The sequence below is a fragment of the Semicossyphus pulcher genome, unplaced genomic scaffold (genome assembly GCF_022749685.1).
Source record: "Semicossyphus pulcher isolate SPU_LCO1_2020_fin unplaced genomic scaffold, fSemPul1.0.p SCAF_16, whole genome shotgun sequence".
Classification (NCBI taxonomy): Eukaryota; Metazoa; Chordata; class Actinopteri; order Labriformes; family Labridae; genus Semicossyphus; species Semicossyphus pulcher.
The window spans coordinates 9,084,509-9,096,851 of NW_027211670.1; the positions used below are offsets into that span (position 1 = coordinate 9,084,509).

A 12,343-nucleotide genomic window follows, 5' to 3' on the forward strand; every position below is an offset into this window, starting at 1 on the left:
ATACTTGAAATGTATTTATTCTATTTATTTGCTGGTATTTTCGTAGTGTTTCCTGTGTTTCAGAGAAAAATAAACACATAAAAAGACAACAGTTTCTCTTTTTGTTTATCCTGACGACAGAGAGATTACTCAAACTACACCCGGAGATAGAGAGGAATGCAACGTAAGTGGGAACGTGGTACAGAATGTAAATGATAGGACTGTAATATTAATGTGAACAGGTCACTAATAATGGGTACAAACGTCACCATAGGAACATCTGTAAAGAAGTGTTGAAGTGATAAGGTTAAAGAGCTACCTGTTGCTGTGAGTTTGTGACCAGATTTCAGAAATAAAAAACAGGGAAATTCTCCTGTTCTGTGGTAGAACAGTCAATGTTAGTATCAACAAAATAATAAGTTTGATTATGGCAACTGTTAAAATTGAGTACTTACTAAGTAACATCAATTCAATGATGCATCTCGATAGCCGTATTTACCAACTGGAAGAAGAAGAGCAGGAAAACTGTCAGAAATAGTGAGAAATTAAGCTGATTGAACTAAAACACCTGAATGAAAGTGAGATAGTTAAACTTAAAGCTCAGCTTTAGTTGCTTCACTTTAACTTTGGAGTATCAGACTCTAAACTTTGGTCAGTTTCACACGATAATGATGTTAAGCTGGTATTAAGCTTTTTGTGTTCTGACCGTATTAGGTTCTCAAATTAAAGAAACTTTGAGACAATGAAGTAGATTTGAAGGTTTATTTTCCATCCAAACCATGTTTCTTGTTACAAACCAGGCTTACAGTTTCAGGAACACATCATGGCTTGGCTCAAGCAAGGGAATAACTGGATTCTCTTGTAGTGAAATATTCTTTCCACCAGATGCTGCCATTCAGGGACCAGGATGGAATTCACAACAGCTAGCTAACTCATTACTGTAGCTAATCTTTTTCAGTAGTGACGGACATATAATGTACATTCATAATCACTAAATCGCTGCAAAATTGAGCTATGATATGATTATGATAATTTGTATTGATCAGATCACAATATAAAGTTTGGGCAATGGTTTAGCTCAATGAATAGAGCAGGCGCCCTATGTACAGAAGTAACAGTCCCCAACGCACTGACAGCAGGTTCGACTCCCGGTCTGCTGATTATTTCCTCACCCACTCTCTACTCCCCATATTTCCTGTCATTCTTCAACTGTCCTATCAAATAAAGGCAAAAAGTCAAAAATTAAGTAAATAAATACACAATATATAGTTTGATAATTCTGCCAGATTGAGGAGTATCCAGGTAATGATGTCTGGAGGGTCTGTGAGCCAAGCTGCTGTAACCGATGTTAGCTCAGTTTTTAGATTCTAATTTTGGGAAGATGTCTCCTCTTTGAAAGTTTGAAATTAAAGCTGCTGTGAGGAACTTTCTGTTTGTGTTGCTCTTGGCGCACCCTGTGGAAAATGTAAACACAGGCAGAGTTCAGTTAACCACTTCGTCTGACACCTACCCCCTGCCAGCAGTTTAAGGCATTAAAAATAGCAATATAGAAATAATCAGTCTTGTCGCTGATGGTCCGGTTTGCTTTTGTAGGTCATATAAAGTCATCAAAATTAATTTCAGTCTGTTTCATAACCAGTGAAAAACTCCTCACAGGAGCTTTAAAACCAGGAGGAAGGACACTGTAACGCGGCACCCCAGTGTGACAACATCATGGAAAAGATTGTCCAGAGTCAGAACTTTGGGCACTTTACGTAGCAGCCTCTGCCATCACTGTGTGAATGTGTGTGTGAATGAATGTGACATGTAGTGTAAAAGCTTTGAGTAGTCGCAAGACTAGAAAAGTGCTATATAAGTACAGTGCATTATGTAAAATAGAAAAACATCCTACAGGACATTGTGATTTCTGTGAACAACAGGAAACAGTAGAGCAAGTTATTATGTACTGCCAAAAGTATGAGGCTTATTGGCAATGAGACTGAAGGAAATTAAGATGAGATTGGATATATATGATATTTTACAAAGGAATTCTGGCGATGAATGTTATGGATTTTTATTACAGTATCTAAAAAGGACTAATTTGAAAGAGAGAATATAATTATTTGTATTTATTGTTTTGCCTCATTTTATTTTTTTTAAATAGTTAATAGCCTGTAAAAACCCGATCCACACTCCAGTTGGTGGCGGTGATGCACCATAAAATTGTTTGCCAACCGCCATTAAACACAAAGAAGAAGAAGATCGCGAGAAACGCAACATCAGTGGGAACATAAGTTCTTTATATAATACAGACAGGATAAGGAAATAGGGTGTGATTTCATTATTATTTTATTTATTTTGTTTGTTTCTATAGACCAATAAGTATACTGAGGAAATAATGCCATGATTCTACACACTCCGATACAGTAGGTGGCGGTATGCACCTTTAAAGTTGGTTTGCGATCCGCCAATAAACACAACGAAGAAGAAGAAGACGAAGAACGTGAGTACTCTGGGCATTAGCTCGGTACTGGCCTCTAGCGGTGTTTGCGGGACGTGCAGCGGCTGTACGACACTTCTCGTCGGTTACGGGATCCATATGCTTGTGAAACCAAGGCTTAACAAAGCAATGGGAACTTCACCAAACGTGCTACTAAGAGTCTAAAACACACCAGCAACAAAACGCTTTAGCGGAACCATAAAAACCATCCACCTTCCCCGGCTTTGGAAAGCGTGTCAACTCTTGAAAAAGGAGCGATGGACCCCGGAGACACAGCCCCGGATTCGTGGGAGCTGGAGGAGGATGCCGAGGCCCCGGCTACCGCGGCAGAGCTCCCGACCGCCTTTGCCGCCCTAAACGTCAACGCCAAGCCGTTTGTCCCCAACGTGAATGCCCCGGTGTTTGTGCCGAGCTTCCTCCAAGCTAGCGCCGTGGACATGCCAGCCTCAGAGGGTAGGTGACCACCAGGCAGCGGACTGGAAGTTAGCTTAACTTGCTAGCATTATGCTAATCCAGCTAAGTTAGCCTTCCTGGCAGCGACTCGCTGAGCTCAGTTATCGCATTTCCACTAACTAATCAACAAGTCGGCTTGAGTGTTATACTGTGTAGATACAGTGTAATAGCTGGTTATTAACGTGACAACAGTCCTACTAATGTTAAACGTGACCTTCATTGTCTAATAAATATTTATGAAAGTTTGACATGCGTTGTATTCTCTCATTTAAGGTGCCCCTGATCCAGTGGCCAGCATGGAGGTGGCAGAAACAGCCGGTATGCATCCACAGTGCACTACAGCCACCACATGTCCAGGCTATTGAATAACAAATCTGGTGTAAGGCAGTTTTTACAACAGGATAGGTGTGGTAACAGGCTAAGGACTCTCTGTTCGAACCTCGTGCAGACCAGGAAAGATTTGATGCTCTCAAGTAGGTTCACTTGCTGAGCCATATTTGGATTCCTGGCATTGGTAAACCCATGTGGACGGGCCTACGTAAAATATGATGCAACTTCACTTGTCAATGCCTGAAATAGACATCACTGTAGCAAACACCGTGATGTGTGTCAAGTGCTGCATGTCCAAGGCCTCAGTGTGCTTTGTGTCAGAGCCATTTAAATGTAATTGGTCAGTTTTTGCTGAGTAGTTGTTGTCAGGTTAATTCATGTTGCTTTGGCCTCTTGGGATTAGGTTACTTTACTTAAGCTACACAGAACTGGTGGTGTTTTATGTTTTTTAAAGTGCCTTTGCAATGCAGCTGTCATCAAGTAATTGACATTTAGAGTAAAAAAAATATCAGATTGTGTATGTCAGGGACAGACAGGTATGGTGGTGTGGGGAAATCATTTATTTTCCTATAGACGCGACCACAGATACGCTCGCTTCTTCATTTTTTTCTGAAGTTATAATTACAGCATGATGCTGCTGTTGACAAAGTCAAGGCACATATGGCTGTCTGAGTTGCCAGCACCAACATCTCACATGCTGATTATAAAGAACGAGGGTTGTGATGAAACCAGGCGTTGTACATGACTGCTGGGCTGCATAATTCATAGTTGCTGAGGGAGGCTTATCGTGTGTTGCCATGGTAAGATGCTTCCTCTGCAGCATGCAGTAGATTACAGTGTACCCTCGTTAGAGTTTTTTGTTTGACTTGTACTTGTGTTCTTGGCAGAACTCTGCTTTGGTTGTGTTTCTATCAAGTGAATGGGACTAATTAATGATTAACTGCAGGACACACACAGTGAAGGCCCTGCACGTATTAAATGCTTATCTGTGAAGGCCAATGACTTTATGAGCAAGTGTTTTCCCAAGGTCTTTATACAACACATGTAGATGCACATGTAGATTTAAAGCACAGCTCCAATTGTAATCTGAAAATCAAACACCATGTGACAGTGGTTTAGACATGTATCGCTGTCAATGAGGGTGGGAGAAATAATCAATAATTGTAGTAATCTGAATTCTTCCTTTTTTAATTCTGCATTCGATCGATGCGTCGATTTTCTTTGTCCACTTTTCTGGGCTTTTGTTGGCATCGTGTGTCAATTTAAACCCTCTAACAGCCTGTAAATGAAGTTAATTCTATTAACTAGTTTTTAACCATGAAGTGTAACAACAACACTTAGCCATGTTATGTGAACTGGTGTAAAAATAATTCAGATCAGCATGTACTGAATGGGATCAAATAAAAAAATTCTGATGCACCAATATTCGTTTAATAATCGAATGGTAGCCCTGATAATTGCATTGAACTGTGAGGTCACTGGTGATTCCCACCCCTAGCTGTCAAGCCCTTTAAATATTGATGCCAGTGTCAGAAATTCCTCCAACATCACCTAAAACGCAGAATCAGAGAGTATGCTACTCTTTGGACCGCTCTGTTAATGTAATTTATTAGCCTTGAAAAATTCTACCTACTTCACCAGAACTTAATTCTTCTTCACTGCTCCAAAACAGTAGCCTACACAGCTAGTTGCACTTTCCTGCCAGCATGGATTTATTATGGCTGCCACTGGCAACCACAGTTTAACAGCCTAGAGGAAGAACTGATATCAGGTAATTTATCACGTGATGGGAACAAAAAAGGGCCATATGGTGCAAGCATTGAGTCTAACGTTATGAGTTATCGAAATGTCAGCAGTTTGTCAATATTTTAAACTGAAAAAAAACCTGCAGTAAACAGGCGATGTGTACAGTATGTGTGGCTTTAGTTTCTAGGCTTGACACTAGTTTTGCCATTAAGCTTTTGCACTTGAATCAGATTGATAGTACGTATATCAGCTGATACACGAGTTCAGGTATCAAATTGAGAAGGAAAATAGTATTGGAACATCTAAAAAAAAATGTCACAAACACACACGATCTACGGTCAACCTTACCGAAGTTGCAGCTGTTGTGACAGCAGATGTATTTCCATTCAACTAATTTAGCTATTAGAACTTCAGTTTCTTTCATTTAAACCATAAATGTGTAAATAGTGCTGGATTTCCCTGGATTAAAGACATAATTTCCTTTAAACTTAACTGTCTGTGGTTGCAGCTCCGGTGGAGAATGGAGGAACAGAGGCAGATATGACCACAGAGGAGGAGACGTGGGAGCAGAAGGAGGAGCCAGGGGGAGGCGGAGGAGGTGGAGGACAGGAGGACCTGGATTCCGGAAGGGCCGGTGAGGAGGGGGGCGCCGCAAGGAAAGAGGACGAGGAGATGATGGAGGAGGAAGAGGAGGAGATGCCTATGCCCAAAGTGGCTCCAGCGCCACCAGACGCCCCCAAGAAGGAACACGTGAACGTGGTCTTCATCGGTCACGTGGGTGCGTCTCATTTGTACTTGTTTGTGTTATTTTATTAAAGGAAACTTCTAGAAAGTTGAATTCACCTTTTTATGTTTCTGGCCATGTTTATCAGATGCTGGTAAATCAACTATTGGAGGACAGATTATGTGAGTAGCCACTTCACTCAGTTTTTTGCCTCCATAATGCCACAGAGAAAATAAATCTAAAGTTTGTCTTGTTAACTTTCTCTTCCTTTGTGTTTTCCTTGTTAGGTACCTAACTGGAATGGTGGACAAGCGCACTCTGGAAAAATATGAAAGGGAAGCGAAAGAAAAGAACAGGGAGACATGGTGAGAGTTGCAGATCTTCAGCAACTGAATTGTTCTCTACGATTTATTGATAATGCTGCCTTGTATATTTTCTTTTGCTTGTTTGTTTCATGTTGTCCGTGTTAGGGCCTGTGTCCACTAACAGCGTTTTTTGCGCTGGCAGCACCTATTTTCTACACAAAACCAATGCAGTGCAGTGTTTCAGTACCCTCAGCGCTCAAACGCTTGCTCTTTTGGAACGCCGCCGCACTTGTCAGCGTAACTTCTCACTCGCTGTCCGATCAAAATCAAGAAGGGGCGGGAATTCAGATTTCAACAATGCCAGAGGAGAAGCTAATCGTCTAGAGCTGCTGCTAATGCCAGGACACCATTCCCTTCCATTATTTTTATGTTTTTTTGTAAAATTCCCTCAAATATTAGCATACAGAGCAATTTATGCTTATCTAACCTAGCAACAGTAAACGCTCTGAAATTGAGGTCGTGGGAAAAAAACGCTGTTAGTGGACACAGGCCCTTAATCACGGAAAATCTTCATTGATTACACGAGGCTTGTTTCTTACACATGTACACCATTAAGTGCTCGTAAAACACAAATTAATAAACAAACATATTGTATTCAGGTACCTCTCGTGGGCCCTGGACACAAACCAGGAGGAGAGGGACAAGGGGAAGACAGTTGAGGTCGGGAGAGCTTACTTTGAGACTGAGAAGAAACATTTCACTATCCTGGATGCCCCCGGACACAAGAGCTTTGTCCCCAACATGATTGGTGGAGCGTCACAAGCCGACCTGGCAGTGCTGGTGAGCTGAACAGGGACATGCAACCAACCCTAACACTAACTAACTGTATTAAAAAATGATTCCTCTGGAGTGACGCTTTTTAAACGTCTGTAATTAAATGGTGCGATTACTTCTTTATTGGTTTGTATCAGGTGATTTCAGCAAGGAAGGGCGAGTTTGAGACCGGCTTTGAGAAGGGTGGACAGACACGTGAGCATGCCATGCTGGCTAAAACTGCCGGAGTCAAGCATCTCATTGTCCTTATCAACAAGATGGATGACCCCACTGTGAACTGGAGCCTAGAGAGGTGAACAGAGACTGAATAAAAATATGTATGATGTGTTTATGTTGGCTTTAAACTGTGTAAGTCTTAAAACAGTATTATAAGTGATTATGGGGCTCTGTTTTATTCAGATGCTCACAGCATAGGCTGCCTTATAAGGGCTCCATCCTTACTTGTCCTTTTGTATAGACCTGTGTATTTCTCGTAAATAATCGTCCTCTGATCGACGTCCCTGCAGGTATGAAGAGTGTAAGGAGAAGCTGGTGCCATTTCTAAAGAAGGTGGGCTTCAACCCCAAGAAGGACATCCACTTTATGCCTTGCTCCGGACTCACAGGTGCCAACCTCAAGGACCCCGTAACTGAATGCCCCTGGTACACGTAAGTCGGCTCTGTGGACGGGTTTCTATGCTGCTTCATGATGACATGTTCTCAAGTTGCCATTACACACACTGAATTTACTTGAACAAGGAGGCGGTGTTCTTGTTAACAAAGTAGTCATAGAAAATCCTCATAGCCTGGTAGTCTAGTATAAGTTTTATTGTAGCTGTAATGTTTCAGCTCATGACATGATGACACTCCTGAAAAATGAGTGTAAAATGTGTATTACATGGTTTGTTACACTCTTTCCTAAATAGAGATCTGAAGCACCTGCTATCATTTTTTGTTGCTTTAAATGGGGAGATTTTTTCTACATATTTTGACTAAATGACGACAAGAACCTTGACTTAGCCCGCAGCTTTGAGACAGACTGTAAAGGCTGCTGGGTAATATGTCAGGGTAAATGCGGTTAATGCGTTAAAGTGCTTATTTGTGCCTCTGACATGCTCAGATTGGAAGTGTTTAACAACATTCGGAGAGAACAGGATACGGTTTTACAATTTATTCATTCATGCGGCTGCCTTCTTGCACTAGCTTGTAGTCAAGTTGTTGTCAGGATTTCAACTTATTTAGTTAATATTTATTTGTATAAGGACAAGTATGAAGCAAGTAAACTGACGCCACACACTACAGCATTAATAGCCTTGCACTAATTTGCAATGCCCGTCCCTAGATAGGCCTTTAAAATACAGAAAATCAACGACAAATGCACCAGAGACAAAACAGACTCAACCATAAAACAACTTACCATTCCGATACCTTCTGACGATTCTGGCTCGCACATATAAGGCCGAATGACCGATCCTAGAGCGGCCATGTTTTCTACAACTCTGGAGCGACACCGCAGTAAGTGTGGCCGCTCCGCCACATGGGATTGCACCGCGGGGGAGGGGCTACGCGCTCACTGCAAATACTGTCAGGTCTAACCTTTGAATGGCAAAACGGCTTGTTTGTTTCAGGACGTCGGAGAGGCTCCGGAAATTAATTAAATTAAAATATGTTTACAATTTTTAAAACGAAACAAACTTTAACAACGTGATTCAAAAACACATTAGAATAATAGAAAATTAATTCAATTCAAAATGTCATTGTCTTCATTTTGTACACACTAAAACACAGCTCGCAGGTTTAACAGGAAAACAGTTGAGCAGATTTGTTCTCTCTCTTCTAAGGTTGATTTTTTTATATGTAAGGTTTTATTTTGTTTTGTGTATGTGTTGTATTTTGTACTAGTGGAATTTAAATGACTATGTTGATGTGATGGACAGTCTTCCTTTTTCTTCTTTACCAGGGGTTTGCCATTTATTCCCCATTTGGACAGTTTGCCAAACTTCACCAGATCCAACGACGGACCAGTCAGACTACCTATCGTAGACAAGTACAAGGTGAGCAGCTGCACCATTGATTCTCCCTTTCCAAGAGAAAACAGAGCTCTGTGGCAGCTCGTCTGCTCCGCGGCGCTGTCCTCAGATGAGTGGGCGAAACACGTCTTCTGGCTTTTGTTCACAAAAAAAAACATTTTTCTCTCCCTCTCCAGTTTGTCATTCTCCTTCCTCTTAGATGATTTTCCAAAAGCACAGCAGCATGCCTTCACACACACTGCAGCCTCTGCATAATCATTCCTCTTTAAGAAAATTCAGCTTCTTGGCACTCGCCTCAGTTTAGCTGTTGGAAGTGGTTCAACCCGCACTGTAAGTGTTGGTGGAATCGAGTTATTTTTAAGCTTTTTCAGATACACTTACAAGACTCATTGTCTCTTTCCTTTCTTCACACGTTGTCTCTTCTCTTCATCCTCTTGTCTTTAAGTTGTTTAAATACTCCTCTCTCCCTGTCATTGCGTAAGAGCCTTTGAGTGATTAAGTAGTCCCAACTGGTGTTCTCCAGATGTAAGGGGATTATGGTTCATTCAACTGGGAGCTGCATACTGATGGCCCAGCCAAGACTTCCATACAGCCGAGCTTTGTGCAGATCAACGCAGCTTTTATTAACAAGGACTATGATTGTTTTGTTGGGCACTTGAAATCATTATGGTCAACTATACTTATTAGTTCATATTCACATAATGTCAGAGAACGATTAGGTGGAAAATGAAGGTAAAATACGTTAAATGATATCAGAAACATCCGGTTAAACTAAATTTCACGCGTGCTTACGTTAATTAGCACCAAACAATTTCAACCAATCAATCTGCAACGTTTAGCCGCAGAGCACCAAGAAACGCTCGGTCAGTTAGCTAGCTGCTGCGCTGTGGAGAACGTCTGTCTACGCCCACTTCTCAGCAATCAAATCAAATCCCTCTAATGATATGTCCCGCCTGCACGTCCAGTTTCACTCGGAAATACGTCACGATACGGAAGCTAGATACTCTCGAAATGCCGTTTCAGCTCGACTTTAAGCAATACGGTCTCCTAGAGCTAGCTTTGGCAGTTAGCTTAGCACAAAACGAGGAAGAAGAAGAAACAGCTAGCGTGGCTTTGTCAAAGGCACAGAGCTGGGCTTGTTAATCAAAGAGAATCACTGCTATGAAGATTAGATTTGGAAAGATCTGGACTTGTTGTTTCCCCTTTTTCCAGCCTTTATGCTAAGCTAAGGTAATAGGCTATTGGTCATAGTGTCATATTTACTGTACGTGACATGAGAAGGCTTCAATCTTCGCATGCAACTTGCCAAGAAAGTTTTTTTTTTATCATTGAAGCAGCTTGTGTCCATGAACCAGTCAAATAGCTGTTGTCAGATGGGTGTGTTAGTCATTTGTCTCATCTTTGTCCTTGTTTCAGCTGTATGAACTTTTTTGATCAACCTATGAATCACTTACACTTTAAAGGTTTTGACATATACAGTATGCATCATGATTACTGACGGTGTTTGTGCTTGCAGGACATGGGCACAGTCATCCTCGGGAAGCTGGAGTCTGGGTGCATCAGTAAAGCCCAGCAGCTGGTCATGATGCCAAACAGGGTGAGAGCTCTGTGTATGACTCTTACAGGGGATCTACTGTGTTTTAACCATCTATGATGAATAGTTTTAGTTCTTCCTCAGCGTGTGCTGTTTGAGAACAGGCTTTCATTGAAAGTATTAACAACTAGCTGTGTTTGTGTTTTGCAGCACACTGTGGAGGTATTGAGCCTGCTGAGCGACGACGTGGAGACAGATGATGCATCTCCTGGGGAGAATCTGAAGCTGAGGCTGAAGGGCATCGAGGAGGAAGAGATCCTCCCCGGTTTTATTCTCTGTAGCCCTGACAACCTCTGCCACTCCGGTCGCACCTTTGATGCACAGGTACGGACAGGAGAACATCGACAGATCATCTGACCTTCTGACTCGACATCTGAGTCTCAGAGTCTCGTGGGGAGAATTTGAATGAAGGCCTTCTGGCTTATCGTTCAAGCAGCTAGAGCTGATTATGATTTCTGATTTTAAAAGTTAACTTTGATCTATTTCAGATCGTCATCATTGAGCACAAATCAATCATTTGTCCTGGTTACAATGCAGTCCTTCACATCCACACCTGCATCGAAGAAGTGCAAATCACGGTAAGTGACTGCTTCACTTTGCAAGCGTAGTTTTGTCTCATTACATATTATTACATTCTGTTTGCTCAGCCAGCTGTTTCCTTGTTCCCGGTCACTATCAGACTGTAGTTTAACCCTTTACATCCTGCCTGCAGGCCTTAATCTGTCTGGTGGACAAGAAGACCGGGGAGAAAAGCAAAACACGACCACGCTTTGTCAAGCAGGATCAGGTGTGTATCGCGAGGCTCCGGGCAGCAGGAGTCATCTGCTTAGAGACCTTCAAGGACTTCCCTCAGATGGGACGATTCACTCTGCGAGATGAAGGTAAGGACCCTGTGTGTTTCTCAGTATGCGCTCTTTGTATTATTTGAAGAACAGCTTATAGATTTAGATTTTCCCAATGATATGAATGGAAGTCTTAAATCACTATTGTCTACCTCACTTCCATTGTTACCCTCCTCCAACAGGAAAAACCATCGCCATCGGCAAAGTGCTGAAGCTGGTGCCAGAAAAGGACTAAATGCAACAGTGGCAGCATGCATGGAGTTCTTCCAATCGTTACCAGAGGAGAAACGCTGCTAGAGCCGACCCCAACAGCTACTCTCTCTTTACACACAACTATGCTGAGGAGAAGATCAACAAAGATTAAAGGAGGAGAATAAAATTGCAACAAATGAAGGAATCAAGACTGAATCAGTTTTTATGATGAACTATATGTAATGAGAGACCAAGTCCAGTGTGTCAGCTTTCTCATATTGAGAGCTCAGCTATGCCACTAATGTAGCTACATGTCCCCTTCTGTACTCCCATGGCTAACCGCACTGTCGGCTGGCCAAGCCATTTGTTTTTAGAATGGAGATGGATGCAGTGTTAATGAGATTGGGGAAGAGAAACAAAAAATATCCTGTTAAAGAACACAGTTAGCCTGTAATAGTGATTTGCGAAGTTCATCTCCCCTTTTAAGAGCGGGATCAAGAATCCAGAGGATATTTTATTTGGTTTTAAGGATTGCTGTACCAAAATTTTAAGTTTGGTCTCTCTCCACGTGAGATGGTTGAATTGGATTGATCTCAATTACTACTCTGATGACCCATGGATAAACACACAGACACAAACAGACACACACAGCTGTTACATAATATAAATGAAAATAAATGATCAAGCTGCAACAGAGATGTGTATTTGTTTTCCTTTGAAATATTCCCATTCAGGATCTGAGAGGATCTATAATGACACTAATACTACATTTTTATAATTCCCTTTTCCGGGCATCTGTGGCTCAGCGGTAGAGTTTGTTGTCTCTGGTTCGACTTCCCTGACTGCTACAGTCACAT

General features: G+C 41.8%; 1 protein-coding gene across 2 annotated transcripts; it reads left to right on the plus strand.

Moving 5' to 3' along the window:
• The first annotated feature begins 2,513 nt into the window (after positions 1–2,513).
• On the plus strand, positions 2,514–12,178 carry gspt1 (G1 to S phase transition 1). 2 transcript variants are annotated; one of them, XM_069664435.1, is made up of 14 exons: positions 2,514–2,911; positions 3,185–3,229; positions 5,496–5,765; positions 5,860–5,893; positions 5,999–6,076; positions 6,676–6,856; positions 6,988–7,142; positions 7,357–7,497; positions 8,789–8,882; positions 10,375–10,455; positions 10,603–10,776; positions 10,941–11,030; positions 11,165–11,333; positions 11,477–12,178. In XM_069664435.1, exons 1-14 carry the CDS (start codon positions 2,716–2,718, stop codon positions 11,527–11,529), a joined length of 1,761 nt encoding a protein of 586 aa, XP_069520536.1. In that variant the 5' UTR covers positions 2,514–2,715; the 3' UTR covers positions 11,530–12,178. The 2 variants fall into 2 exon arrangements, with proteins under 2 accessions (XP_069520536.1, XP_069520537.1); XM_069664436.1 differs by lacking the exons at positions 2,514–2,911; positions 3,185–3,229 and adding an exon at positions 3,376–3,425.
• The last annotated feature ends 165 nt before the right edge of the window (positions 12,179–12,343 follow it).

Bases quoted from the DNA above. Each gene is read 5' to 3' on its own strand.
- gspt1 (XM_069664435.1), top strand. From the start codon at position 2,716: ATGGACCCCGGAGACACAGCCCCGGATTCGTGGGAGCTGGAGGAGGAT. The intron at 6,077-6,675 runs GTGAGAGTTGCA...TATTGTATTCAG, and splicing joins GAAAAGAACAGGGAGACATG to GTACCTCTCGTGGGCCCTGG. The intron at 7,143-7,356 runs GTGAACAGAGAC...ACGTCCCTGCAG, and splicing joins GTGAACTGGAGCCTAGAGAG to GTATGAAGAGTGTAAGGAGA.